We start from the raw sequence: 25867 nt of genomic DNA, 5'->3' as shown, positions 1-25867 counted from the left end.
TTAATACTGTAAGGATGTTTACACTGCAATTACGTTAAAAAATACCCAAAACTTCAGCTAAAATGTGCATATAAAATCAGGCAATGAAGATTTGGTCTGTCCAAACCAGTAAAGACAAGAGACACAGTCCTGATGCACAACTGAAGGAGAGCCAGGGTTTGGTATGTGATTAAATTTTGCCTAAATGCAGTCCTGTAGGTAGGTGTAGCTTTATTTCATCTGTCCCTGAGTTTTGGCCTTGGTCATGTGATCAGAACAATGCCAAATTACTGAAATAGAGAGAAACAAATTAAACACAATAACAAAACCCAAACAACCCCAGAGGTCTGGGATGTGTATGGATTTAATTTTAAAACTTTAGTGGTATTCTAACCGGTAATTTTTCTCTAAATATGGGATTGAAAAGGTTTTCTTTCTGAAATGAGGGTTGAATCCCCATGTATATACCAAAATATCCAATTCCCATGTAGTGAAAATGGATCTAGGCAGCATTTCTAAAAACATGATAATCTAGACCAGTTTTGAATTGGCTCAGTTACTTTCTTTGAACAGAAATGTAAAGTGGAGCACTTCATTACTTAATGGAAAACTTGTAGTCCTTCCTGTTTTCAGGTAAATTAACAACAACAAAATGGATATTACAATCCACAGACATTATATCCTCAATGCTAAAGAGAAGGTTTACTCTTTCTGTTTTTTAAAGCACAGAAAACTTCAGTGGTCTGAGCTGGTTTAGCACAAAACTAAAAAAGGTGGGAGAAAGGCAAATACATTTCTCTGTGTAAAAATATCAATTTGCATTAAAATATCCCTCTCAGAAAAAAAAAAAAATTATTTTCTCTGACACTTGAGAAAATCTTATGTGTTCCAAAAACCATTACAGCACATTTCAGCTGTTGCAGAAGACACTGCATCAGACAAGGCCACAAATTCTTACCTGCTAGAGCAATCAGGTGAGGAAGGCAAAACCTATTTGCCAATGCAATTAACTCAAGTGTGTCTAGTTCCTGACTGGAGGACAGTTGTTTGGTATACAAGTAATCTAAAACTGCTTGCATGGACGTCTTGTTTATGTTGGGAAGAACTACCTGGAAAAGATATTTAAGAAAAGAGTTTCTAATTGTTAAGGGACTTTCATACAGCAGCTATATTTCACTTCTCTCACTTTGCTGGACTGTCTCTTTTTCTCTTCAAGTTATTTTAGAAATGCAGGGAAAATATTTTCCAAAACAGAACCAACAGGTAAGCATTGCTCCAGAGTCAGATCCTTTGCCAGGTTATATCCAAGCTGGAATTGGATCCACATCAAACAGGGAATCTGTTCAATGCTCTCTAGCCTGCAAATGGACAGCTACACATAAAAGTCACTGAGCACTTCCCACGCCAAACCTCCCTTGGTGGACTCCTTGAGGAATGCAATCTATCTGCTCCTGGCAAGGAAAACTCTGTGGATTCTGAGAATAACAGAAAACAAAGGATAACAATAAAACCACCCTCCTCAGTCTTTTGGTAAATAACCAAATTATCCAGGTAAACAAGGCTGGAAAGGAACCGAGAACTGAAGAAATGAGGAAAAAGAAATGTAAGCCCTTTTTGCCACACACATGTAATGAGTGTAACGAGCATGGAATTAAGCTACCAAGACTAGGACAAGAACTGCCTAACTTCTCATGCTAAAGCATGAACCTTTCATGCACATCAGCCACTCTGGGAAGCAGCTCAGTTCTCCAAGTGAGAGCAGCTAGCTGTGAAACTCATCCATTATTGATATATTTTTGTTAATGCAGAGAACTGTAAATTTAATGAGTGAGTTTATAAAATTTGCCTCAAATACAGAAAAGGTAATATGTAAAAGTAGATGGTTTTATTCTTTGCAAACCATTCAATTCATATCTACCTATATTTTCAAACTTCCAAAAGCATTACTGAATGCTTTAAACTCTACAAAATGGAAGCTAAATATTTTAAATTGGAAAGAATTGGAAAGATGAGCGAAGACTGTTAAGCTAATCATTAAAAATAGGCCGGTAGAAAATAAATGCACATTCTTCATTGCCAAATGCTGCTCACTAGAATCAAACTATGTATTTTTAATGAACCACTTGTTGAGTATGCCTCTGGGAAAGGAATTATGTTTACAGCTGTATTAGAAGAAGCCAGAAAAATCTAAGTAGAAAAATATCAGAATATTAAATACAAAAAAATGTGAACACTTCATATGAGCATATGAATATAGAAAGCAACAAGAAAACCAAAACAAAAAAAAGCCTGGGTATGGATAAAGCACAAGAAAAAATATTAGCACAGGGTTTGGAATTTGAAAAACAGACCATGAAGGCACATAAAAATACAAGGCTTATTCTGCAAAATCTTATTCAAAGTATTGAGATCTTTTAAACTGTATTGCATACCTGCTTTACTCCAAGGACAAGACAATGCACTACAGAATCTGTGCTGAGTTGCTACTGAAGTTAGTAGAATTTCTTCTAAAGTTAGCTCAGTTTCTGCTGTGAAAACAGCTCCCTTTTCTGGTTTAACACTCTATGTTCTTTAACCCTTTTTTATCTTTAGTTCCTTTATCAATGCCCCTGCCCCAAGTATTCTTTGTAGTGCTTCTGATTGTACAAATATATATTTACAAAACTTAAAAAATTATTTTAAAGAAATTCACACTTAATTTCTCTCCCCATATTTAATATTTCACAGGACTTTGAGTTTAAACACACACTCCCATGCTGGAGGAAGACTTGTGCCTTGGAGAAAGTATGTTATCTTCTTGGGCAACCTCATTTAATGCCTTAAGAAGAAAAGCATCCCAGGTTTGCAAGGAAGAGTAAATCCCTGATTCTAGAGATTGTTGCAACCTTTCAAATAGATGATGTTCCATCACCCTAAATCCATCAGACATTGTAAACAAAACAGACAAAACCAGACAAATACCTCACTCTTGGAGCTTTCAATAAATGATCCTCCAAACATAGCAGACATCCACTCACAGCTGCAGATCAGCAGTGGCTTGTGGGCCTTGATGCTTCCATCGTCCAATTTAAATGTCACATCTGCCAAGGGAACAAAGGCACAGGAGTGCTGCAAGTCTGTGCTTCAGGAGTAACCTTGTCTCATGAATGTGCTTCACTTGCATGCTGTTAACCAAGGACTTCCTTCATTTCCCACGATTCTCACCCCAAAAATAACTCATCTTTTAAACAGTTAAATGAAAACCTCACTTGTAAAGGGGGGATACTGGATGTTCAACATTTTTGAGAATTGCGTTGCTTATTTAAAAGCTGTGAGTAGATTTTGAGAAATGAAACTACAGAATCCCAGGCTGGAACAGTTGGCCTGAGTAACACTACAATTTCGGGGTCATCCCTCCTCTCAGAACAATGTAAGTGACAGTAACATGGATGAGAAAGAAAGTAGTGCTCTTCCTGCTTAAGCATGTATTTACTCACCAGAAAATGTCCCTTTGCAAAGGCACTCTTTTATCCGATTAGCTTTTCTGACATGAAATGCTTTAGTAATCTCTTGGTTCATGAAGGCTTCTTTATTCATAATATTCTCCACCATCATTCGCAAGTCAAATACTTCCAAGATTTCAGCAATCTGAGCCAGTCTGGTGAGGTCTTTTTCATTTTCATCCAGTTGGCCTGTGTATAAAAACTGCAAAACAGTTTTGAAAGGTCCGGCCTGCACAGATGAATCCATTTTTACCACAGTTACAGGACACGTCCGCTTTGAGACAGGATTCACTTGCATTTCCTTATTCACACTAACAAACCCCTTACCCCAGGATGCCAGAGATCTTGCTGCAGAGTTTGTTTCACCAGATTCAGGTTCTACAGTGTTTAAAGAGTCACTACTTTCTGGGGGAAATTTAACATCAGGAGATTTCAAGGATGCTTCATCACTGTCACTGTTTGTCTCAAGGTGACTTGTCAGAACATCCTTATTTGTATTTTCTTTATTACACTGTGTTTCATCCAAGTTGGGACTTTCCTCACATTCCATTAAGAAAAGGTCATAAAACTTTGAAGAGGAGGTAGCTAGGTAAATCTTGTGAGCAAAAATGCAGTCCTGCTCCTGGAGAACAAACATGACATCTGCACACAGCGGGCTGTCCAATAAATATCCAGCTTCATTCATGCTCGGCACGGGACACTCGGGAATTTTGATAACCGGAGGAGGGGCTTTTGGAGGTAGAAATGGAGCCTGAAGCAAAGGTTTTTGGACCTTCTTCAAATGAGATTTCCAGAACTGCAGGTGTCTTCTGGAGATCAGGGCAGCTCTGATTGCATTGTCAAACACATCTTTAATCCCAAACTGGTCAAACACACTGGTTTCATAGTATGGTATCCCGAGTTCCTTGGCAACCTCTCTGCCTCTCTCTGGTGGCAAAATGTCTCCCCTTTTTATCGGCCTAGGGTTAAACAAAAAATAAACCTTGTCACACACAATGATCATCACAAAGTTACTCCAGAAAGCATTGAATTTTACCAAATATTCAGCACTAAATCTGACATATCATTCAAATGAAACAAAATATAAAATTAAGCGCACAAAGCCCTTTGGAAATCTACAATCATGACTCCAAAGAGTTTTAGAATAGCACATACTTGTAATTTCATTTAAGTTTGGTGGTGTCTTTGCAATGTTACTAAATATATGTAGAAATCATTTATGCAAAATGGAACTGCCTCTTTATTAAAGTGAAATTTAGAGTAAAAAAATTTGATAGGATACTTGAGAACTCTCATTATCTAAAAAACCTCCTACCACCCCTTACTACTCAGATATTCTGTCAGAACCTTTCTTTGTATCCATCATTTAAACACAAATGGAAACTCTCATTACATAAAAATACCAGAAATACAGCTAAATATGAAATGGAAATATTTCTTAAGGTCATGCTTTTTAAAGAAAATCACAGTAGTCTAAAACAAAAGAGTAACTGAACACACACTGCAAGAGATAGGCTTGTTTTGGCTGTAGAAGCATTATGTGGGAACGCATGAATTTCCAGAACAGCTCCAGTACATGATGCAGGGTAAACAAACCAGTAAAAAGTCTGGGCTAGGATCCATGTTCCCAGCAAAAAAATCACCTCCCCAGAAGACACGACCCAAGAGTGTGTTCTGTGAGCACACCATATTGGGCAGACACGAGCTGGCACAGACAGAACACGCCCCAGACAACAGCTTGTGAGTGCCAGCTAATAAATAACCAGTTCAGGTGGCACAAGTGTGCTAGACACACAGAGTTCTGACTCAAACTTACTAATGGTGAAATCAGGGAGGAGGATTAGGGCAGAAGAAGAGTTTTGAAAAAAGACCATTTCCTTTTAAAGAGTCAACCAAAAAGCCCGCCCCACCCTCACCATGAAGAAATGTTTAATATATAAATAAACCTATGAAAATCATATTGCTAAGTCAAGAGTTTGACTGCAATGCAATGCAAAGTTTTCTAAGGGCCCACAAAATATTAATTCAATCTCTTTATGGAAATTTGTTACAATACAGTCATCAATTACACAATCATGGATATTATTTCCATGAATCTAATCTCATTCAAATTCCCATCAAAGGAATAAATTAGAAACAAGCCAGTTATTACGGGACTGTCGTGGCCAAATATGTGAATGGTTGTATTTTGTATCTGGGAAAAACAAAGCTTCTCTAGAATGACCCCCAAACTCTCTTTTAATCTCAGAACTTTAAAAAAAAGTTTAATTTGCAACCATTTTATTTTCTGCTGTGATCCAGGACTACACTTACAAATTAAAAAAAAATGAGAATTAAGAAAATTCAAGTAGAATCTGTCAGTTTAGAACAGTGACAATAGTGACAAGACAGGACATGATACATATATTCAGAGAAAGTTACATAAGAAAACTTTCAATAATCATTACCATCTCTATCTTACTGTAGTGTTCTGGCACCCAAGCACACTTAAATGTCCAATGCAAAAATATTGTGGGAAACTTAATAACTGGTTGTGTTAAAGAACTAACCAACTCAGACAAGAGAATTTGAAAAAGAAGAAAGCACATATATTTTCACTGTACAAAAGAAAAGGAAACTAGGCTCTCCAATTTCTCTTTTGAAAGTGTTGTACCTGATTACCAAGATTTTTTTTTAATTCTTATTTTTGTTTAAACTTTACCTTGCCAAAGGCCGTCTGGCTCTGTTAACAGCCTCGAGATCTGCATAGCGGAGATCCAGCTGGCAGCCCACCAGAATGACAGGTGTGCGAGGACAGAAGTGCTTGATTTCTTGATACCACATTGTTTTCACATGATTCAGGGAATTAGGATTAGCAATTGAAAAGCACAGAACAACAACATCGGATCTAGGAAGGCAACAAGAAAATACCCAATGAAAACCCCACAAATGATTGTCACTGCAGTTTCACCTATTTCCATCACCACCCTGCTCTGCTCTTTGACAAATGTGCTGACACCCAATGTCAGAATACATGTTGTTCGTGCAGAGGTCTGAAAGAAGCTCCATATTTCACCACAAAAGCATGGGAGCACAAAGCCACATACCTAGGAAGCACTGCCCCTCCATGAGGAGATGATCCCTGCACATGTGAGCGGAGCAGTAAGAGGAGAGGTCAGGCTTTCCATTCTCTACTTTTACACAACAGTTACTCACAGGCTGCCATTGCTCCAGATGTAATTCTGCTGACTGGACACCTAAATTGCAGTTCAAATGTCATTGGTGCTTAGGAATTAGGGAGGAGCTGTGCAAAACTTCAGAACAGCCACACAGGCAGACACAGATTGCTCCTGAACTTGTCTTGGAGAAATACCTTTACTGCACTGTTTGAAGTACTGAGGTGGTTGCCTTTGCAATGTGCTTTGCACAGCAATTCTCTAATGTCTTTAATAAATAACTTGTTAGAAGGGCAAACTACTGCAGAATGACCACTTCTACAATATCAGCAAAAATAAACATTATGGTGAAAATAGGTCAGTAAAGTGCAGAATAGGACAGTAGCTTAAATTAGAGTAAGCATGACAATATTTGAAGGCTTTTAAAGGTTTCTAAGAAAACAGGAACTACTTCACTAAATAAACTTGCTTTATAAATTCTAGTATGAGGATTAATGTTGACAGCTCATCCACTGAACCACTGCCTAACTCTTGTCAGAGCTGGCACCCAAAGGCAGAGAAATGATTGAATACTTGTCTCAGGGCATACCTAACTAGGGGCAATTTCATTATTTATAAACAAGCAGTTCTCAAGCTCTTGGGTCTCTTATAGGGAAAAAAAAAGAAAATAAGAAAAAAAAGTTGAATTGAAACTCTTGAGAAAAATTGAGGAGAAGGGACATTCTGAGGAGGCAACTTACTGCTACAGAATTGTCAGCAGGATGAGCTCAGCAATACCATCTCTGTCTCAGTTCTATTATTCTTTAATTTAGCACCAATGTGTTGTATCTGCAGTTTGTGTCATGTACAGAGCAGCAGCAGCAGTGAATCTTAACATTCACCTTTTAAATAATGAAATACCTCCTCAGTAGTGCTGCTTTCTACATTTCACTGAAGGCATAGATATATCCAGCTATTTCTGAAGATAGCTGCACACAATACAGGGACTGCTGTGAGCATCAATTTAATGCAAGACAAATGCTCCTGCTCCAAATTTCTATCTTACATAGACTGCAACACATCTGTCATACCTAGGAACAAGGCCTTTTCAAACTGGAAAGGTACCTAGTAAATAGTGAAGGGCTAAGCATCCAACACAATGGTCTGCTGCATAGCTGAGGCAAACATGCTTTAAACTCAAACTTGCTCCATTCAAGGTCAGGTAAGAGTAAAACCTAAACCCCAGCAGACATTTGCTTAGCTCCCAGGAAGAGAAATCAGTGCACAGCTAAGACACAAAAAAGTCTGTGTTACATATATTCTAATATGGTCAATTGTTGTTTAATTCAAGGCCATCATGACTGCTGGAGTGGCAAGTGTTGGCTCCTAACTACAACTAAGCATCTTAGAGACAGCCTGCCCAGCGTCCTTCAGAAATTAATACCTAAGCCCAGTCATTGCAGTCACGAGTATCCAACCCTCCTGACTTTACAAGCCACAAGACACACACCACATCTCCCAGAAAACCAAAAGGAAACAACTCCAGCAGGCCTTCACAGGCAGGACACACCAGTTCCCCCAGGTGCCCGATGCTGGGCTGGGCACAGTCTGGGCTCCTGGGGGAGCCAGGGGTGAGCTGTGTCCCTGGGCAGGGCAGGCCCAGAGCACTCAGCAGGCTGGCCCAGCACAGCCCTGCATGTGTTACAGCCCTTGCCAAGGGAGTATCACGTTTTTGCCACCATGGTTCTTGAGCAACTCCTCCCCTTTGCTGGGCAACCGTAAAATGGAGCTGGGCAAAGCTGGGTTCTTTTCCCAAAACTCACTGCACTGCACTAACAGGACACTCTCATCTTACTGCCTTCCACATGAAGGGAAAAACAAAAAAAAAAAGAGGTAAAAAATGTGATTTGCATATTCTTTATCCTGTGTTAAAACCTGGACTTCCCCATAAAACAAAGATTCCTGAGAGTTCTGCACTGGATAGAGAGGTATTAATGGTTCTGTGCCATAAACAGGATGGATGAGAAATCCCTGGGTAGTGGCAGAGTTCACACACTGAACCAGCACCACAGCTGGTTCTGCTGGCTCATAAAATACAGCCATTCTATCATAATAAGTTAAGTTTTCATTCAAGTCATAAGCACAATGTGCACTCAGTACAAACTGCAGACAGAAATGTATGAAGCAGATTGACCATCGACATAGAACTGTGAGCATTTGGGGAAATGTGTCCTTTGGAAACTTTAATTAAAGTACCTACAATTCCTGTTAATGTTAATGGCACATTTACAACTTGCTAACACTGCAGTATAAAGTTTGGTTTGACATTTGTTCATAAAAACCAGAATCTGTCAGGTTAAAATAATGCATTAATATTTCCTAAACATTAAAAATTTACCAATGTTATTTTAGTATTCTCAGGGAATGTAAAAGGCTAAGATTTTAAAAATAGATCTAATTTATTGTCATTTTTGTGCAGTTACTTTTTGTGTTGGCTACCTGGAGAACAAGAAAGAAGAAAACAGAAGTAAACCCAATTCGTCCTTTCTCTCTGCAGCAATATATTCATAAATACAACCTGCACTTAATCTAAAACCAAAATTTCATAGCCATTTCCCAGTAAAGTTCAGGAACAATTCAAGAAACATTTTTATAAACTTGAACACCAAGAAGTGCTTTACAGAATCAAAAAACAGTTTGGGTTGGAATAGACCTTAAAGACCAACACTTTCCACCCCCCTGCCATGGTTTTTCCCAAGACCAGGTTGCTCAGAACCCCCTCCAGCCTGGCCTTGAACACTTCCATGAATGGGTAGCCACAGTTTCTCTGGGCAACCTGTGCTGGGGCCTCACCACACCCAGAGTAAAACACTTAATATCTATTTTAAACCTCTTTCAGTTTAAAGCCATTCCCCTTTGCCTTGTCACTACATGTTCTTGCAAAAGGTCCCTCTCCAGCAAATGCTTTAGAACTTCTCCATCACATTCCTCCTGGAGCACCACCCAATGGAGATGGAAAATAGATAAGGCACTGTGTGCATCCACTTTTGTTAAATACAACAAATATATAAAAATACATATATTGGAATACTGTTATTTGATACTGAAACATCACAAGAAACAAAGCATTGTAAATAACTCAGCAAACAGAAATGGGAGCTTGGATATCCAACACATTGTCTTGTAGATTCTGTAGTACATGCTGGAAATGCACAGCTGGTTTATTCTTACATTCTACGTTTTCATAGGTTTATCAGAAAAAAATTGCAAACCATCTATTCTTATTTGAACTTCTGAACCTACTTAAGCATCACCAAAACCCCCTAATTTCTGGGTGACTTACTCTAGCATGTGATCAATCACCAGTGAAACACTGCATCACCAGTGGAAGAAAACAGGTTTCCTTTTGCTCCCTGAGGCTCCAAACGGAAGAACACAATGCAGATGTGTGGGGACTTGGCAGGGGAAAGGGAAGCAGGTCCTTTCAGCTGTAGGCAAAACCAACCACCACTGCCATGTTTGTCACCTCCTGGCTGACCAGACACCTGCACTGGAGTCTCACATTATGAATAAGAACAGTGTAAGAGTACTTAAAATGCTCCCCTCGGAGTCACAGAATTTTACATTTTTAATGCCAATTATACACATCTGAAGTCAACCCAAGGTGGTCTAAACATAGCTATTGTAGGAACCCAGAGGGCCGAGATTATTTCTCTGCCTGTTTTTAAGGGTTCTTACCCCCCTGAACAACACTGTTTTAACCTCCAACCTTGGAAAAAATTACCAATGATCAGACGAGAACTAGAAAATACAGTGGTGTGAATTAGGTGATAGACTGCTATGTAAGATTGTCACAGGGTGAAAAATTTAGAGGTTTTGGGCTTCTCTTTGTAGTAAATAGATAAGAGTAAAAAATATCAAAATGGAGGATTGTCGTTGTTCTCTAAACCTTCTTCTACTACTCCATGTTCTGCAGTAAAAGTAGTTTGGGTTAATTGGATAGAGAATTCCACAGTTCCTGCCCATGTTACTAAATAATTGGTAGGAAAGTGAAAATAATATACGTTTTTAGTAACTATTGGTTAAATTATCTTTAAAAGGCCATGTAAATCTTGATAATTAGACTTCTCTCCTGCTTTCTGTGCTCTGTGCTGTACCTGGGTCACGCTAGTGGCTCTGTTCCTCTGATAAGACTTAATAAACAACTATCCATCAGCATTGAAACTCCAGGAAAAGTCTCAGTTTATCTTTGAAACTCCTTGCAAGGACTTTTAGAAAATTCTCTCCCATCAGGAGGGATTTGATTTATGGCACAATTCAGTGTCAAGCTATGGCCTTCTTTCTATAGGAGATTCCTGTGGGCAAAGAAAGAACCTTATCTTTATCTGGAGAAGCAGCACATCTACCTAATGCAGGTACTACCAAGGCATTCAGGGATATTTTCCCAAACTTGGCTAAGAAGAACTTTTGATGGAAGCTACTACCCCTTTTTAGAGTCAGAGAATGAAAAGAAACCCTCTAGACAGCCGAATCTCTAGCAGGATTGAGCACATGGTGTGCTGCCACCCTGTGAGCTCCCCGTGTGTGAGTTACGAACTGGATCAGATGTACAGTGAGCATCCAAGCCACTGCCAAAAAGCAGGTGGTACAGCACTGACAAAGACAATTTGACAAGAGCTGTCTCTGCTGTCTTCTTGCACAGTCCTTCAACCCCCTGAAAGGAAAGATTGTGTGGTGCAGCAGCCTGAGTGCAAATACCAGCTCCCAAGTTCCCAAACACAGTAGGTTCGGGAATTAGAGGGCCACCTAAGAATTAATTTGAGAACCTCATTTATGGCTGAGCAAAACCCTGCTACATCTCCATGTCAGCCCAAGTACATTTTGAAGAGAGAGATTAAATCAGTTAGACAACATTTTTCATGCAAGCATCTCAACAAACTGAAAAAAAAAATTGTGCAGATAAGCAAGGCTGACATGGGTGTAAGTGGACTCAGATTTTAGTAAATGCAGTTGCAGCCGTCACAGGAAATGAGAAAAAATTCATTAAGTGACTGGTGAACATAAAATTACCTCAGAACACAGGATTTATGTACACACACTCCAAACAGAGGAGAGGCTAGGAAAACTAAAATGCAGGGGGTGCCTGGCAGGTGAAGAACTGAAGATATCCAGGTAAGGCAGGGCAAGACCATGCAGTGCCCTGGATGTGAGCAGGAGAATCAATTAGTTCTATACTTCACCTACAGCAGTGAAGCTTCTTAAGTACTGGTGTAATGTGGGAAACTGTCAAAATGCCCTGGAATACATTCAGATGTATTCTGTGAGTAGCATGCAGGTCTATTTCTGTAATGTCATTTTCAGTTGGCAACAACAACAACAACAAAAAGAAGAAAAAGCTACCTTTAAGAAAATTGCCTATATCAAGACTGTGCTTCAAAAGTGGAAAGAATTTTCCTGTATATTCCTTGCAAATAATACATCATTCTTAAAAGTTAACCATTTTAAAATCTCTTCTATGTCCTTTGAAGTACTCGTGGGAAAACACTGGTGCTTTTACAGAGGATGACAAAAAATGTTTTGATATCACAAAGAATGATTAAAATAGCTGATTTTGCAGAAGCTTGTAAGAGCTACTCTTGTACTACAAATGGCTGACCAGCAATAATGCTAAAAAGAATGGCAAAGTTATGTGGAACTATGTAACAAGAGAAAACCAAACAAAAAACTGATTTAAAGGACTGCTTACACAGTCTTGGAATTTGGTTTATTTTGTTGGTGACTATATGAAGTAAATTCACACATAAGTCTGATTCAACATTTACATATGAAGAATTCCAGCTTAGTGCTAAATAGGACCTTGCAGTTGAAACAGGCTGCCTGCAAGGTACCCCAGGAATAAGAATTCTGTGACAAATAGAATCCTAGACAGTTAATTGAGGCTGTAATACTGAAATATTCTGGGTATCACATGCCTCATCAGGGTTTATATAAGTAGGACATAAAGCCTGAGATCAATGGAGAAGGATGAAAGAAAATGCTGGAGCAAGAGAAGGTACAGGGCCAACTGGAACACGTCTGATCAACTCAGGGCAAACAGCAAAATACGCAGTGTCATACAAAGGAACTTGTAACATATCAGCTGACTGCTGTCTCCAGACTACAGTCAGAAAACAAAATAATGAGAGATAAATTCACAAAACAATGGAGAAACCAGAAACACAAGGAAAGGTGGGCATTCCAGTCTTATTTTCGGTTATTTTAAGGAGGCAGCTTACAGATGAGAACTACGTGCTAACTCTTTACAGAGAACCAACTAACTTTCACCAAAGACATTATAAAAGAATAAATGAAAGAAGAAATCAACAATTTTTTCACTCCTGGCACCATCATCTAAAAATACCCCAGGAACCAATGGTCAATCAGAAAAATACACTGAGTTTTAAAAAGGTAAGAAGAGATTTAGTTAAAGCATCAGCTGAAGCAGCATGTTTAGAAGAAAAAAAATATTTCCACGTAGCAGAGGGATGTAAGGATGGAACAGGAAAAAAAAATTAGAAGGAAGGTCCAAAGTTAGATGCCAAAATTCATTAAAAGCATAATTCCTTAAAAGTACTGCTGAAGCCAAGGAGGGAAAAATCCAGAGAAGCTGAAAGAATTATAGGGTTTGGTTTGCATCCAGTATGGGAGTGGCTTCTGAAGTCAGGGAAGGCACAGATACTGAACATTAAGAGATGCAGCTCTTTCTCTGCGGAGAAAATATGGACTTGTATATTTTTTGCTTTCTTTGGGCTATCACCAAAACCAGCCTCCTTCTCTTTTTAAAGTTAAATTAAACTATCAAGACATGTTAACTGGCAAGTTGATGTTGCAAAGTTATTGAGAACTCAGTTTAAAACAGTGGTAACTGGTTGTGCAGACTGTTTTCCATAGTCTGACATGTTTGAGACTGAGATCCTGAGACCCTTGGAGTGGAAAACAGCACAAGAAATCCACCTAGTACCTATTCACAAAAAAATAATTCACTAAGGTCAAGATTTTGACAGAAAGTAGCTTCCCAGGCTTATAATTTCCAAAAGGTTTTGATGTTGCCTCGCAGGTTTTCAGTACAGAGCCCAAATGGCCTCTTTCCACCCAGCCCCTTACTGAGGAAAGCAAGACAAAATGTGAAATGATGTAAGACCACAAATAACAACTGCCATGTGCTTTTTGACCCCTTAAGGAAGGCTTTAAGCATTGGAGGTATCCTTCTACTATAGATAAATTGCATATACATTGAGCCGAGCCTCAGCCCACTGACAGCCATTTGGCACACACCTTTCTAAAGAAGGGAGGACTCCTAACAGAAATTCATAGCAACCTCTTTCTACTCCCAGTATGGAACCACGTTGGGATGCAGAGGGAAAAAATAGATCTGCATTAATTTCAGTGGCTTAAGTGTATAAAGCATTTACTTCCCCATCAGCTGAATGAAAAAGCCTCAAATGTTCATGTAGGTAAAAAAACAGTGCATACACACACCATATCAGAATAAAGTTACTTGAGAAAGCTGTCTCTGTGAACCCCTCTGCTTGTTCCAGTCTTTCTTGAGCCTAAGTCAAAATCAAAAGAGAAAAATCATGACAAATATATATATATATCTTATAAAAATTGGTTTTTACAGTTCTTCATGGTCATACAATGAAGAACCTGAATAGCTTATAAACCACTGTAAAGTAGAAGGGGAGGCTCACAAATTTGGGTGGCTGAAGATGATTTGAAGATACTGCCTATCACTTTTTTTGTGGCAGAAAACACAGCAAAAGGAAGCAGCCAAGGTGAGAGACATCTGAAAATAACTGGATTCCCTATCAGCTGACCCTTTGCTAACAAAGCAAATCACTGTCCTGTGTCTGTTAAGTACCTCTGCTCTAAAGAAATACCTCTGAGGATCCCTTCCAAGCCAGGACAGTAATGGCTTGCGAGGCACAGGAAATGTGTAAGCTTTCATTCACAAGGCACTTCTGAAACCTCAGACCATCTCTGAAGAAAGGAGAGGAGCTGCTGGCCCAGTCTCAGTTTAAGCACCAGCTGCTCCATGACAGAGGGCACCGATCAAAGTAAAGGTAGATCAAGTAACTTTGTGAAGTCACGAACCTCACCCTCATCTCACTGAATCTGACGAATGCAAATACCATTTTACATCAAAGCTACCTTGGTTTTGTTCTTGCAGAAATATCATCATCATCGTCCCTTGAGGAAAAAAAAAATCAGAAAGAGGTTGGTGGAAGTCTTCAAATATCAGTGATAAAGCCCTGTTTTCATGGACTCCTTTCAGCAGCATTCAGAAAGTATATTTTTAGGGATTCAATTACATTGAAGTAACTGGTGAAAGGAATTGTGATCACCCAGAAGAAGGCGAATGCATGTGTTCCTCTGTGTACATACAATACCCACAAGGCTTACAAAATCCATGCACAACAGAGGAAATACTCTAAACATATTTTAAGAGGCTCTGTCAGCAGTCTCACAGCAAGACTCATTCACATTTGTAAGTCATGAGGAAAAAGCTGTTTTCTGTCCATGCTGTATGAACAGATTTTGTTTGGTCTACAGCTCATATTTAGGTTACAAGTAAATAAATCATCCTGGCTGGATTAGCTGACAACCCCCATTCATGGTATCGAGAATAAATATTTGATTGGGACTGAATTAACTCTTTGCAGGTTTGTGTTCATTCTTACACATACTAGGGCTGCATGTTAAAAGAACCCAGGATACAGAGGCTGTTTATCAAATTAGCCAAACATGCTTACCTGGGGCGGGGAGGGTAGGGAGGCGAAAGAAAAGGATGCAAAAAGCGAGAAAAAGAAGTGCAAGCCAGCTTCTAGAATTAGTTTGAACATGATGGTATGTTGACACTCTCATTCAAAACCAGATTGGACAGGAGGATGGAAGATAGTGGATCCTGACAAGTTGAAATGTAAATTAAGATGTTTTCTTGTCTTTACACTTGCCTCCAGAGAAACTGCTACAGAATAACAACTTGGGCTTTAAATGAAGTTCACACCTTATCTGCAGGCTTAGAGAATACAATAGTACCGAGATTAGATTGTTATTAAACAAAGAGGTGCCTGGGATCTGGAAATCAATACACTAAATCATAACCAAGACATTATCATTTTACAGCATTTTGGGATGATTGTGCACCAAATGAAACCCTATGGGAGATTATCAATAAATGGCTGATTGGCATCACATACTGCCTAAGCTGAACTGAACAGAATATTCCCAAAACTAAAGCACACACTTTAGTCTAAGGGGGGAAAAAATGTCATCCTGTAAAACTGCAGCAAATATTTCCACAAGTCTCTGCAGCCGCATCCCCCTCACTCCCTTAAGCTGTCAGGAACTGTTTCCCAAAGCTCCCAGAGGAGTGTGATTATTAAACTAAACACCACAGAGCAGAATGCAAGCTGATCTCACTCTCCGTACTCCCATTAAGGGATGGCAGTAGAAACATTAACTATTCCATCCCCAGTGGCATTTAAATGTTTCTCTCATTCTGTCACACAAAAATAATGGAAAAAAGATTCCTTTTCTCATTCCCCTTTCAGGTTTCTATCTGTGAAAAATAAAGAGTTGGGAAAGATTCATCTGTGCTGCAAGTCCTATTAACTGTTCACCCTGTCATCTATAGCATAATTTATTTATGTAACATTTTCTAAAACTGTATGGAGCAAACTTTCCCAACGAGCAGCAGGCAAGTTAATGACTTGCTGGTTCTTGTTACACCAGGTTTAGGACAATTAGAGGTCTTGGCTGAATGTTTGCTGGAGTAAGCCTTCCCCTGCCCAAGGTGCAGATGCACAGAATTTTTTTAACAGAACCAAAGGATTATATTATTATACGATCCTTCAGACAACCAAAACACAGGGCACTTGCAGGTGTAACCTTGAGAAGTTTGGCATAAAATAGGCCTTTCACTGTACTGCAAGATTTGACACGGCTGACTAGACTGTAGCTCAATGTACAGAGGTGATTTAAAATAAATTCCTATAAATATGAACATTCAGCATTGAAAAACTCTTTTTAAAAAGCCAACCCAGATAAAATACTAAACAGTCTGCTTTAAATGCAACATTAGCATTTTCAAACAACCGAGATAAAACACTAAACAGTCTGCTTTAAATGCAACATTAGCATTTTCAAAACAACCAAGTACCTAAGCAGTGCTTACAATCACAACATTTTAAAACTGAAATTCTATTTTAAAAAGTATTTCTTTAGAGTTTCCAGTTACTTTCTTCATTAATAGACTTGCAGAAAAGCCACTAACAGGAGAGCAGGCTTCCAGAACAGCCTTTTAAAGTTAATTAGGATATAGCAAACCTTGTTCTACACAAGTTCAGTTCTGCTAACATCACAAATGAATCACTGTGTTCATATGCTTAATCCTCAAGATCTCAACTTATTCACGTCCTCCTTGGCGTTTGCAGGATTAGAATCTAAGTATGTCGTTTCCTCCCTCTCCCATCCTGGCAGTAAATGTGGGATCAGGGTTCAGAACATGCCTGATTCTGTTCTCCTAATCTCCAGTAATCTTCTCAGTGACACAGTATCTGTTGCAGAATATCGGGAAGCCACATCAAAGTGGAGCAGTGAGTGGAAACATGAAGTTACATCCAAATTTATCAATGCAAGCTCCACATGCTGCCAAAAGGTAAAACAGTATCTATGGAATATCCCAGTAGCACTAAATATTAAGGTAAATATTACCTTAAAGTCAGTAACTTCTCTCACAAAGCTTACTTACAAACAGTACAGGTCATGCAGCCCAGATGTGTTGCCACTTTGGCTCCTGACAGAAAATTCCAGGTAATTCATGACTCTGTGAAAACTCAACTAACACAGTGCTATGCACAAAGGAGGGTTTGTACAAACATACAGAGTTCTACAGCCTGAAAATTTAATGGGTGGATTCAACAGCAGAACCCTCTACAGAATTTCTAAAGGGTAGAGAATAGAAAAGACCATCCTCCTTCAAAGTCACTTATGTCATCAGGCAGCACAGAGAGGAGAAAAACAGCAAGACAGTACATTTTGACCAAATGGAATAGAAAGCTGGGGCTGACACTCTACAAAGGGCATTCCTAGCTGGAAAAAAAAAATGTGTCTGCCTATGAATGTCTGGCCAACTGCAGCAACTGAAGCAGATATGAAAAGGTTATGAAAAAGTTTGAAAAGGTGAAAAATGGGTGAGGGCTGAGACCTCTCAAATATGAGTTATGAAAATATAGGTCCAAAACCCACCTTCAGCTCAGTATTTGCCTAATACAGCTGTTCTGCTGTCTGTACTGCCACAAGGTCAGATCTAATTAAACAAATCAGAAAGACTATCACTGGCTTCAGTCCTTGTTGAAACTATGCTAAACTTTCACATACGTGTATATATATATATAAATATATATATATACACACACACACACACACACATATATATAATACATGCTGGAAAAATGTAGATCATGTTGATTTAAATATGTATTTATTATATATGTATTTTTTAGAATTTCCAGGGTTAATTCGATTCACTAATAGACATTTTATATTTATAGAAGAAAAACTTCAGCTTTAATTAAGGAAATACAGAAGAGCTTCATCTTTCATGAATCTGGCTCTGCTCTCAAGAGGTTAGCTGCCCATTCAACATCACAGGTTTTAATAAAATAAATATTTCATTGAGTAAGAGTGATAGCTCCCAACGTCTCTCCTTGTTTGTTACTTGTTAAGCAATTATATCATACACTGCTTATACAGGCAGAGAATGCTGATGTTCAATTTTGTAACACTACGATCTCATTTTGGAGAATGTTCTTTAAAATTCAAAATAGGACAACATTTGTTGACAGAGCTTAGCAGGCTGTTGAAGGAAATGTAGTATAGTAAAACTATGCTGCTTTTTAAATATTTATATCTTTTTAATCCTTACAGCAGATAATCCTCTTTGCAGTGGGCAGGAACATGAATACCCGTGATTGTTTTTAAGTCCTTGCTTTTCAATATTCAGATTTGCAATTTATTTCTGCCCTAAAATTTGAACACAAGTATTTCTTAAAATTTTGCTTGGATCAATTTACCTTCCATAAGCAAAGCGCCTGTCTTTGTGGTGGTCCCCAAATGTATCCCACAGCCTGAGGGAAACACTCACTTCATCCACAACATCTCTTGAGCGTTCAAGGACCTAGAACAGAACACACAAAACATTGTCTTTCCCTCCATCAGACAATTACTTTTCTAATTCATCAAAATTTGACCCCATCAAAAGGTCCAAAGCATATTAGGTCAAGAGTCTATCCCATATAGTTTTCTACCAAATGATGCATCTTATAAAACAGGCAGAATATTTATCTCACTAAAAATAGGTTTGATAAAGAAACTACTTTAGAACCAGAGGTGTTTCAGACCATGGTTGCAGTAGAGATCACTCATAAAATACTTGTGAGCTCATTGCTGCATCCTGGCAGGGTAAGGCTTGCCAATAAACCATAGCAGCACCTTGCAGCATGTGCTGCACGTGGTGCACACCTGCAGTCCTTACCTCCTGGCAGACACGGTACTGATCAATGGCCCAGACGGTCGGGACGTGCGTTGCCAGCAGCTGATACTGAGTCAAGGTTGTGTTGCAGGCTCTCGCACAGATCAGACGAGTCTTCCCCACTGCATTATCTCCAACCACCACACACTTGATAGTTTCAACGTTGGGTCTTTCGTAGTCCATGTCAATGTCCATTTATCGAAAACTGGAACAAGACAGTTAAACTTGTTTTCTACTTCTGTGTGAAAACAGTGCTATTTAGAATCAGAGCCTTTTACTTCCACTTCTTGAGAGATCCCTGGAGACAACAAACTCTTAAGGAAAAGTGTGTAGTAAACTGTCCCAAAGTAAGCCAGCCAGTCCTTTAAATACTGCTCGGTTATGCAAATACACAACTATTTTGACTGCAGTGGCTTTATGCTGTTCACATGCTATTTTCACTTTGGTTCTGTAAACACAAGCCTGTTTGCAGAAGATAGATCTTGGTGAAACAAGGACAGCTAGCACAAACTTACCTCTTGCTAATACTTTTTATGCCAGGAGGAAAAAAAGCGTGGGCATCAGTGGGTTTAACCTGAAGGATACCAGTATAAACCTGCCTTCTGCAATCCTGCCCGTTCAGGATTTGATTTAGGGCTGCCCAAACAATATTACTAACAGCAAGTCACACAGATGGCTTCAGCACACAATAAAACTCACTTGTAAGACAACTCTAGAGACTGTTTGCTACAAAACCGTAATTCTCATTATATCCTGCATGTATCGCACACTTTTAATTGTCCAAGAAGTTTTACAGATCATGGACTAAAATGAAACCAAGAGCCAAGCAGGAATTTCCAAATAGGGTCATCTACACCTAGAAATTCTTTTTGACATGAAATGGAAAACAGAGAGAAGTTTTTTGAAAATACTATCCTCATGGAAAGTTATTATTGAAACAATTTCCTTAAATATTCTATGGCAACATACTGAACAAATGCCTGGATATGAATGCAAGCTGGGAAAAATGGGTATTTGAAAAACTAAAACCAACTCATGCATGTTTACTACAGTCTGTCATTTTCATACGTGGGATCATAGCTTGATATATCTGAATTTGGTTTTCTAATGTCTAGCAGTCTGCTGAGCAATCTGGTCTCTGCCAGGGAATTGTAATCAAGGAGGGAGAAAAGGGAAAATGCAAGTCACAAACCTGTTCAGGAAGGCTTGCCTAATAATTATCTCAGCAAGGAACCTACAGCAATTTAACTGACAAAACACAGGTCATCATCTGGAGTAATGGTGTCCTTTTTCCTGAGAAGAAAGCACTACAGATAAAGAAATCCAACTATTTGTTTTAATACCTTTTTTAATATTCACATCTCATTCACACATAAATATAGAATATATATTAGCTGTCAGGCTGTTTAAAATAACAGATTCAAGCTATTTTGGTGTCCAATTTTCACTGTCAGAGGCATTATGTTCTGATTTAAGAAAAATCATGTTTTGTAACTACTATTCAAACACTGATTTTACCTGTATTCTTTCGTTATTTAAACTGATGTACACCAAGAAGCAAAAGTCCTTGTTAGAACTCAAGGTTACCCATTTAGATAAAATTTTGGTAAGGACTGTGTACTAATAACTGTAATGGCTAAGGCACAGTTGTAATCTTTATTTACGTGTGGAGGGAGGAGTTAGGGACGACACAGATGAGGTGCAAGAGTGATTTTTGCCACTAGTGTGTCACACTGATGTTTCCAGACACTGAGTGCTGCTGGAAATGCGGCAGCACAGCCTAGCACATGAGAATACATATTGTAGTTATCCTACCTGGGATGGAAACGTGGGCCCAGACACTTTGCATCCTGGCACAAGTGCGTTGTGGCACAAGCAGAGCTCTGCAACCTGCCAGATGCAGAGCAAACAACACGGCTTTGAGCACACACGCAGAGGACTGACCACACGTGAAGCCTCACGGCCTCGTGACACCAACCTGCTGCATCGGCACAGGGCTTCGAACCGACAAGGACACAAAGCTATTAAGGGACAGCCTTTATCCCTTCACCTGGCTTGTAACCTGCATCCTGAGAGGTTACTAGTCTTGAGGTAAAGCACTCCAGAGGCTTCCAGCTCCCTCTCTGTGATCCAGCCCCAGCTGCTTGCTGGATGCAAGCTCTCATGAGGCTGATCCCTGGGATGGCCATGGGCTCTGTACCCCTCCAAACACAAGAAGAGAACCGAGAGCTAACTCCTTGTTCCTCCTCAGCATCCTTGGGGAGGATACAGTCATGACATAAATAAAAATACAAAAACAGTACTTTTTTTTCTCCACACTACAGAGAATGTGACATTTTCATACACCATGGCCTCATAGGCAGCGCCCCAAATGAATAGCAAAACCCCAAGAGCTTTCAGCACGTGATCTTAAAAAGTTTCAAGTCTGAGAATAAACAGCAACCCTCTTGCCATATTATGTGGTATTAAATTACTTCATATTTTATTCATGCATGGACTAGACATCACAGATGGAATGTGAAAATGTTTACAAGGCTAGAAAACAAAATGAAGGAGCATGGCTAGCCAGTGTGTCTGGTTGGTTTTAAACTACCAAGCAGAGATGCCAAATCAATTTTTCTTCCAACCCAATATTCTATTAAAATGCTGTTACACAGATTAGCTGTGGTATTATATAACAGTTTGATTTTAAAATTCCTCCAAAGTTCTTAAATGGTAGTTCTGCAAAAATGTGCTTCAATCAGTCTCAAAATATGTATTAAGTACAGAGTCTGGAATCTTAAAAAAATTTCCAAAGAATAACAAAGCCAGTTTAAAATTAACAGGAAAATCTACATAAAAGTAACTAGATAAATCAATGCAACTATCTGAGAATCCTAGAAAAGGAACACATGAAAACAAAATTTAAAAATTACTGGGGTTTTAATTTTCCAATATACTTACTAACTTAATTAAAGCAAAATTATCACAGGTCTCAGACACAGCATGCCTGAATGCCCTGCTGTAGATCAATGACAATCTAATGAAGATATTTTTAGCATGACTCAATACTGCACAGGACAGAGATTAAAATAAACTGGGAATAAAAACAAAAGTAGAGCTCTGTGGCTATGTTAAGGAAAGTCCTTAAACACCCTCCAGTATCTACAGTCTAACTCTGTGTTAAAAATGCAGATCATTTTAATATTGTTCATCAGTTTTCAGGAAAGGATTAAAGCAGAAATAGCTCCTGAAGAGACTGACAGACAGAAGCCCAGAGAGATATTTAGACACCTCAAGTAAAACCAGATGCTAACAACAAATCATAGTATAAACAATTAGCAAAAAAAGTTGATTAAATGCTTACAAATGTAGCCAGATGCCTTCTGGCTACTGGAATGATTAAAACCAGAAATACATACAAGATCTAAAAAATACAGCCACAGTTAGTTCTTTTTAAAGTAGCCTCTAGGTTAAGCTGGTGCTAAACCTATTATATAATCATGCTGATCTAAAATGCTAAACATGTATTTACAAAACAAATATTAAAAAAAACCCAAACAACAACAACTAGATTTGAGCTCTGAAAGTCTGGTAATATCTGGGAAGACCAACTGGAACTGAAACTGAACTGGTTAGACAAGAACAAAGCAGTGTATATAAAGATTTTTAAAAAGGCATAACATTCCAAGATCAACGAAAAACTTGCTAAAACCAACCTACAACCAGCATTAGTTTAGTTTACTAGCAAAACAAAGCAGGGTAAAACTATGAGGAAAGTTACTGGAAACGTGACCAGTCCCAGAAAGGGCACTGACAAAAAAGCCAGAGAAAGACAAAGGCCATCAAAGGAGGGGCAGGAAGAAACCTACCAGGGAAAAGGTCTGATCAGAAATCGCTGCTTCCCAAAAGAAAGGAGCACAAAATTCAGCTGCTTAATCCAGTTCTAAAGAAAGATGAGCAGATGGATGGAAATGGAAAAAGATACTTGTAAGAATAACACAGGATCTCAAAAATCTCTTAGGATGTTCTATTTTCACATTGTCACCTGTGATTGTTTGCAGATGAAGAGATGACAGAGGCAGCCAAAAAAGCAAGAGAAGTGAGCAGACTCAAGATCTAACATAAAGCCATTTAATTCATTCACTTGATTAGCAGTTCAGAAATATTCCAAATAAAGCTGATTTATTTCCAAAGAAATAGAAGACTACTATTTTGAACCACAGCTTGCAGATGGTTATGCTGCCAATTTCTTTCTCTGTTGCTTCACCTGAAATTGCTGTGGAGTGCTTGGTTTTTCATTTAGTTTTTCCTCATTGCTAAATGAGTTGTTATTATTATCACCATAAAACAGTTGTGGTTGCCATAGCATGAGGCTTGGTCAGCTTCAATAATGAAACACTCCCTTTCTAGAGAAATTTTCCAAAAGATCTGTGGATGAAGCACATCACTTGATTATTGAGTCCACTGGTACACAGATTAAACACAACAGACACACACAATCCCACTCACTCTCTGTATTAGTGTAGGTGTATTTATATACAATAGATAACCAGATCAAAACCATGAACTTGTTTTAAAAATGCAGTTTAATATATTTAAAGCTGTGATTGCAGTTTTCTCTGCTAGAAACAAAGCGGATGAAGATCCAAACCCAATGGCGAGTTGCCTGTGGAGGATCAGGAATCCATCCCTATGGATCTCTAAATGCCCACTTTCAAATGTCCAGGTGTTTAAAATCCTCACTTAGCACATACAGAACATAACCAAGATTTTTTTTCAAAGAAAAGTAGCTAATTATCAACCATTTTCTCTTCAGCACAAACAAATGACAAACACCACAAACAAATCACTAAGAGTGTCTACATTAATCAGTGATTATGGGGTGATCCTGCAGGCATTTACTTCTTAGCTCTGTACTTAAACACATCCCATAAGACTGAGATAGGACCCCTCAAAGCAAGCATTTTACTTAGTTCTTGTGCTAAGAGCAAACTCTTCAGATGACAGTTCAAAATGACAGCATGTAAGAACCTTGCCTGATAGTGGAGTTTTTCTTTAAGCAATTCCATGGGGAAAAAAAAAAAATTAATAATTTCAACTTGTGTCAAGTAATCTGACCAAACATGCAAACCAGGAACTCCTTCAAACAAAGGGGGTGCCAACCACAATTAAAATGTCACAATTTTACTAAAGAAATCTAATGGAAAGAGACACCAAAGTCTAACATGACTTAACATGAACGGTGGGCATGGGAATTATCTAAAAAACTCAGCCTACCAGTAAGCCAGTAAGATCATCAACACTTATCCCCAAAAAACACACTTTCATGAAACTAAATGGAAGTGCATTTGTAGCTTCTCTATATTTCAATCTATTCTGGAGATGTATTTTTTAGTATAGTTTTGGAGTGACTCCTTCACAGGACCATTAGGCAATAACATGTCAAAAAGAATATAAAAAAATTTACAAGACTACGCAACACTCTTGCCTCCATCCCCTAGTTGCAAAATTACTGCCTGCTACCATGGAAACTAGAAAAGAAGATACAAAATGCCAAGTTCTTCAGGCCCTGAAATCACTACCTTGCAGTGCAGAATCCCAAGGCACCAGCACGCTGGCAAGGACCAACGAGCACATGAGCCAGAACAAGCGTGTGAAATGTTCATTCTCAATATATAACCTGCCATGTGGTGTTTCAGAATCTTTAATGGATTAACACAGAAATGCCAGGGGACAAAGCAGGGGGAACTTAGTGTTCATTTGTGCAAGAGCATAGAATTCACAGACAGCTCTGATTTGGGGAAAGGTTAAGGGCCAAAAGGCCCTTTGGTGGTTTGGCTCAATTTAATCAGTGAATTTAGGGCCCCATCAAGTATATTTGTGAAGTAAATCACAACATGGGATCAAGTAACAGATAAACTATACCAGCTGCTGAAAGACCATCACAAACCATTTTTTACAAGGTGTACATTAATATGAATACTTTATTAAATCATAGGAGGGCTGTTGGGGAGACTGGTTTCAAAAGGAAAACTGTTCCTAGTCAGTATCAAAGAACTAACTGCCAACAAAGGGTAGTAAGTCTCAAGGTGGGGTCAGATTACTAGGTCACCAGGGGACAAAGGTGGGCATGATGCTTACCAGGCTGGATTCTTGTCCAGGATGAAGTAGCATAACCATATTGCCATTATTTAAAATTCTGGGAGTTTACATGGAAAGACTGAAAAGGAGGAGACTGATTCAAAAGGAAGAAATTCAAGATTAACTCTAGAATTTATCACCTACTTGCCCTACCTGGTCCATCAGCAGAAGAAAACAACAGATACAGCCAATGACTGGGGAAGGAGAAAAACCCTTATATTCTAAAGCTGACCTGATTACAAATGTGAGACCCTTGGCTCTCCCATGGGCAGAAAGAGAAGGGCAGCTGATGGCAATGTTTCACTGCACGAGGTGATAAATGAGATAACCTTGGCTGTTGCTGCCCACAAGAGGGCAGGTCAACAGAAACACCTTTATCTTCCACAAGAGCAGAACATGGTTCTACTCTTTTTCTTCTGTCCTGGGATAGCTTAAGGCCAGTATCAACACAGAAATAAATCCCTCAGAATGCTGCTAAAATTTTATACAGCTGGAGAAGTTAAACACTGAGGCTGTCATCAAGAGACACTCCACTTGGCTTGCCTGAACCAGCTTGTTTCATGTCAGCTTTTGAT

The 25867-nt window shown here is 38.8% G+C and overlaps 1 protein-coding gene across 1 annotated transcript in view; it reads right to left on the bottom strand.

Annotated features, from left to right (window-relative positions):
- RHOBTB1 (Rho related BTB domain containing 1) overlaps positions 1–25867 on the bottom strand; it is a 52409-nt gene that overhangs the window by 4038 nt on the left and 22504 nt on the right. Inside the window, exons 3-8 of the mRNA XM_082285844.1 lie at positions 19173–19374; positions 18712–18815; positions 6163–6348; positions 3456–4420; positions 2941–3059; positions 938–1088 (exon numbers count right to left, since the gene is read on the bottom strand). Coding sequence (XP_082141970.1) covers positions 938–1088; positions 2941–3059; positions 3456–4420; positions 6163–6348; positions 18712–18815; positions 19173–19364 — 1717 coding nt within the window. The 5' untranslated portion in view covers positions 19365–19374. The remainder of the gene's footprint in view (positions 1–937; positions 1089–2940; positions 3060–3455; positions 4421–6162; positions 6349–18711; positions 18816–19172; positions 19375–25867) is intronic.

The sequence above is a fragment of the Coloeus monedula genome (assembly GCF_965178545.1).
Source record: "Coloeus monedula genome assembly, chromosome: 8".
Taxonomy (NCBI): domain Eukaryota; kingdom Metazoa; phylum Chordata; class Aves; order Passeriformes; family Corvidae; genus Coloeus; species Coloeus monedula.
The sequence above is the reverse complement of the archived record's forward strand: the minus strand, read 5'-3'. Positions and strand labels throughout refer to the sequence as shown.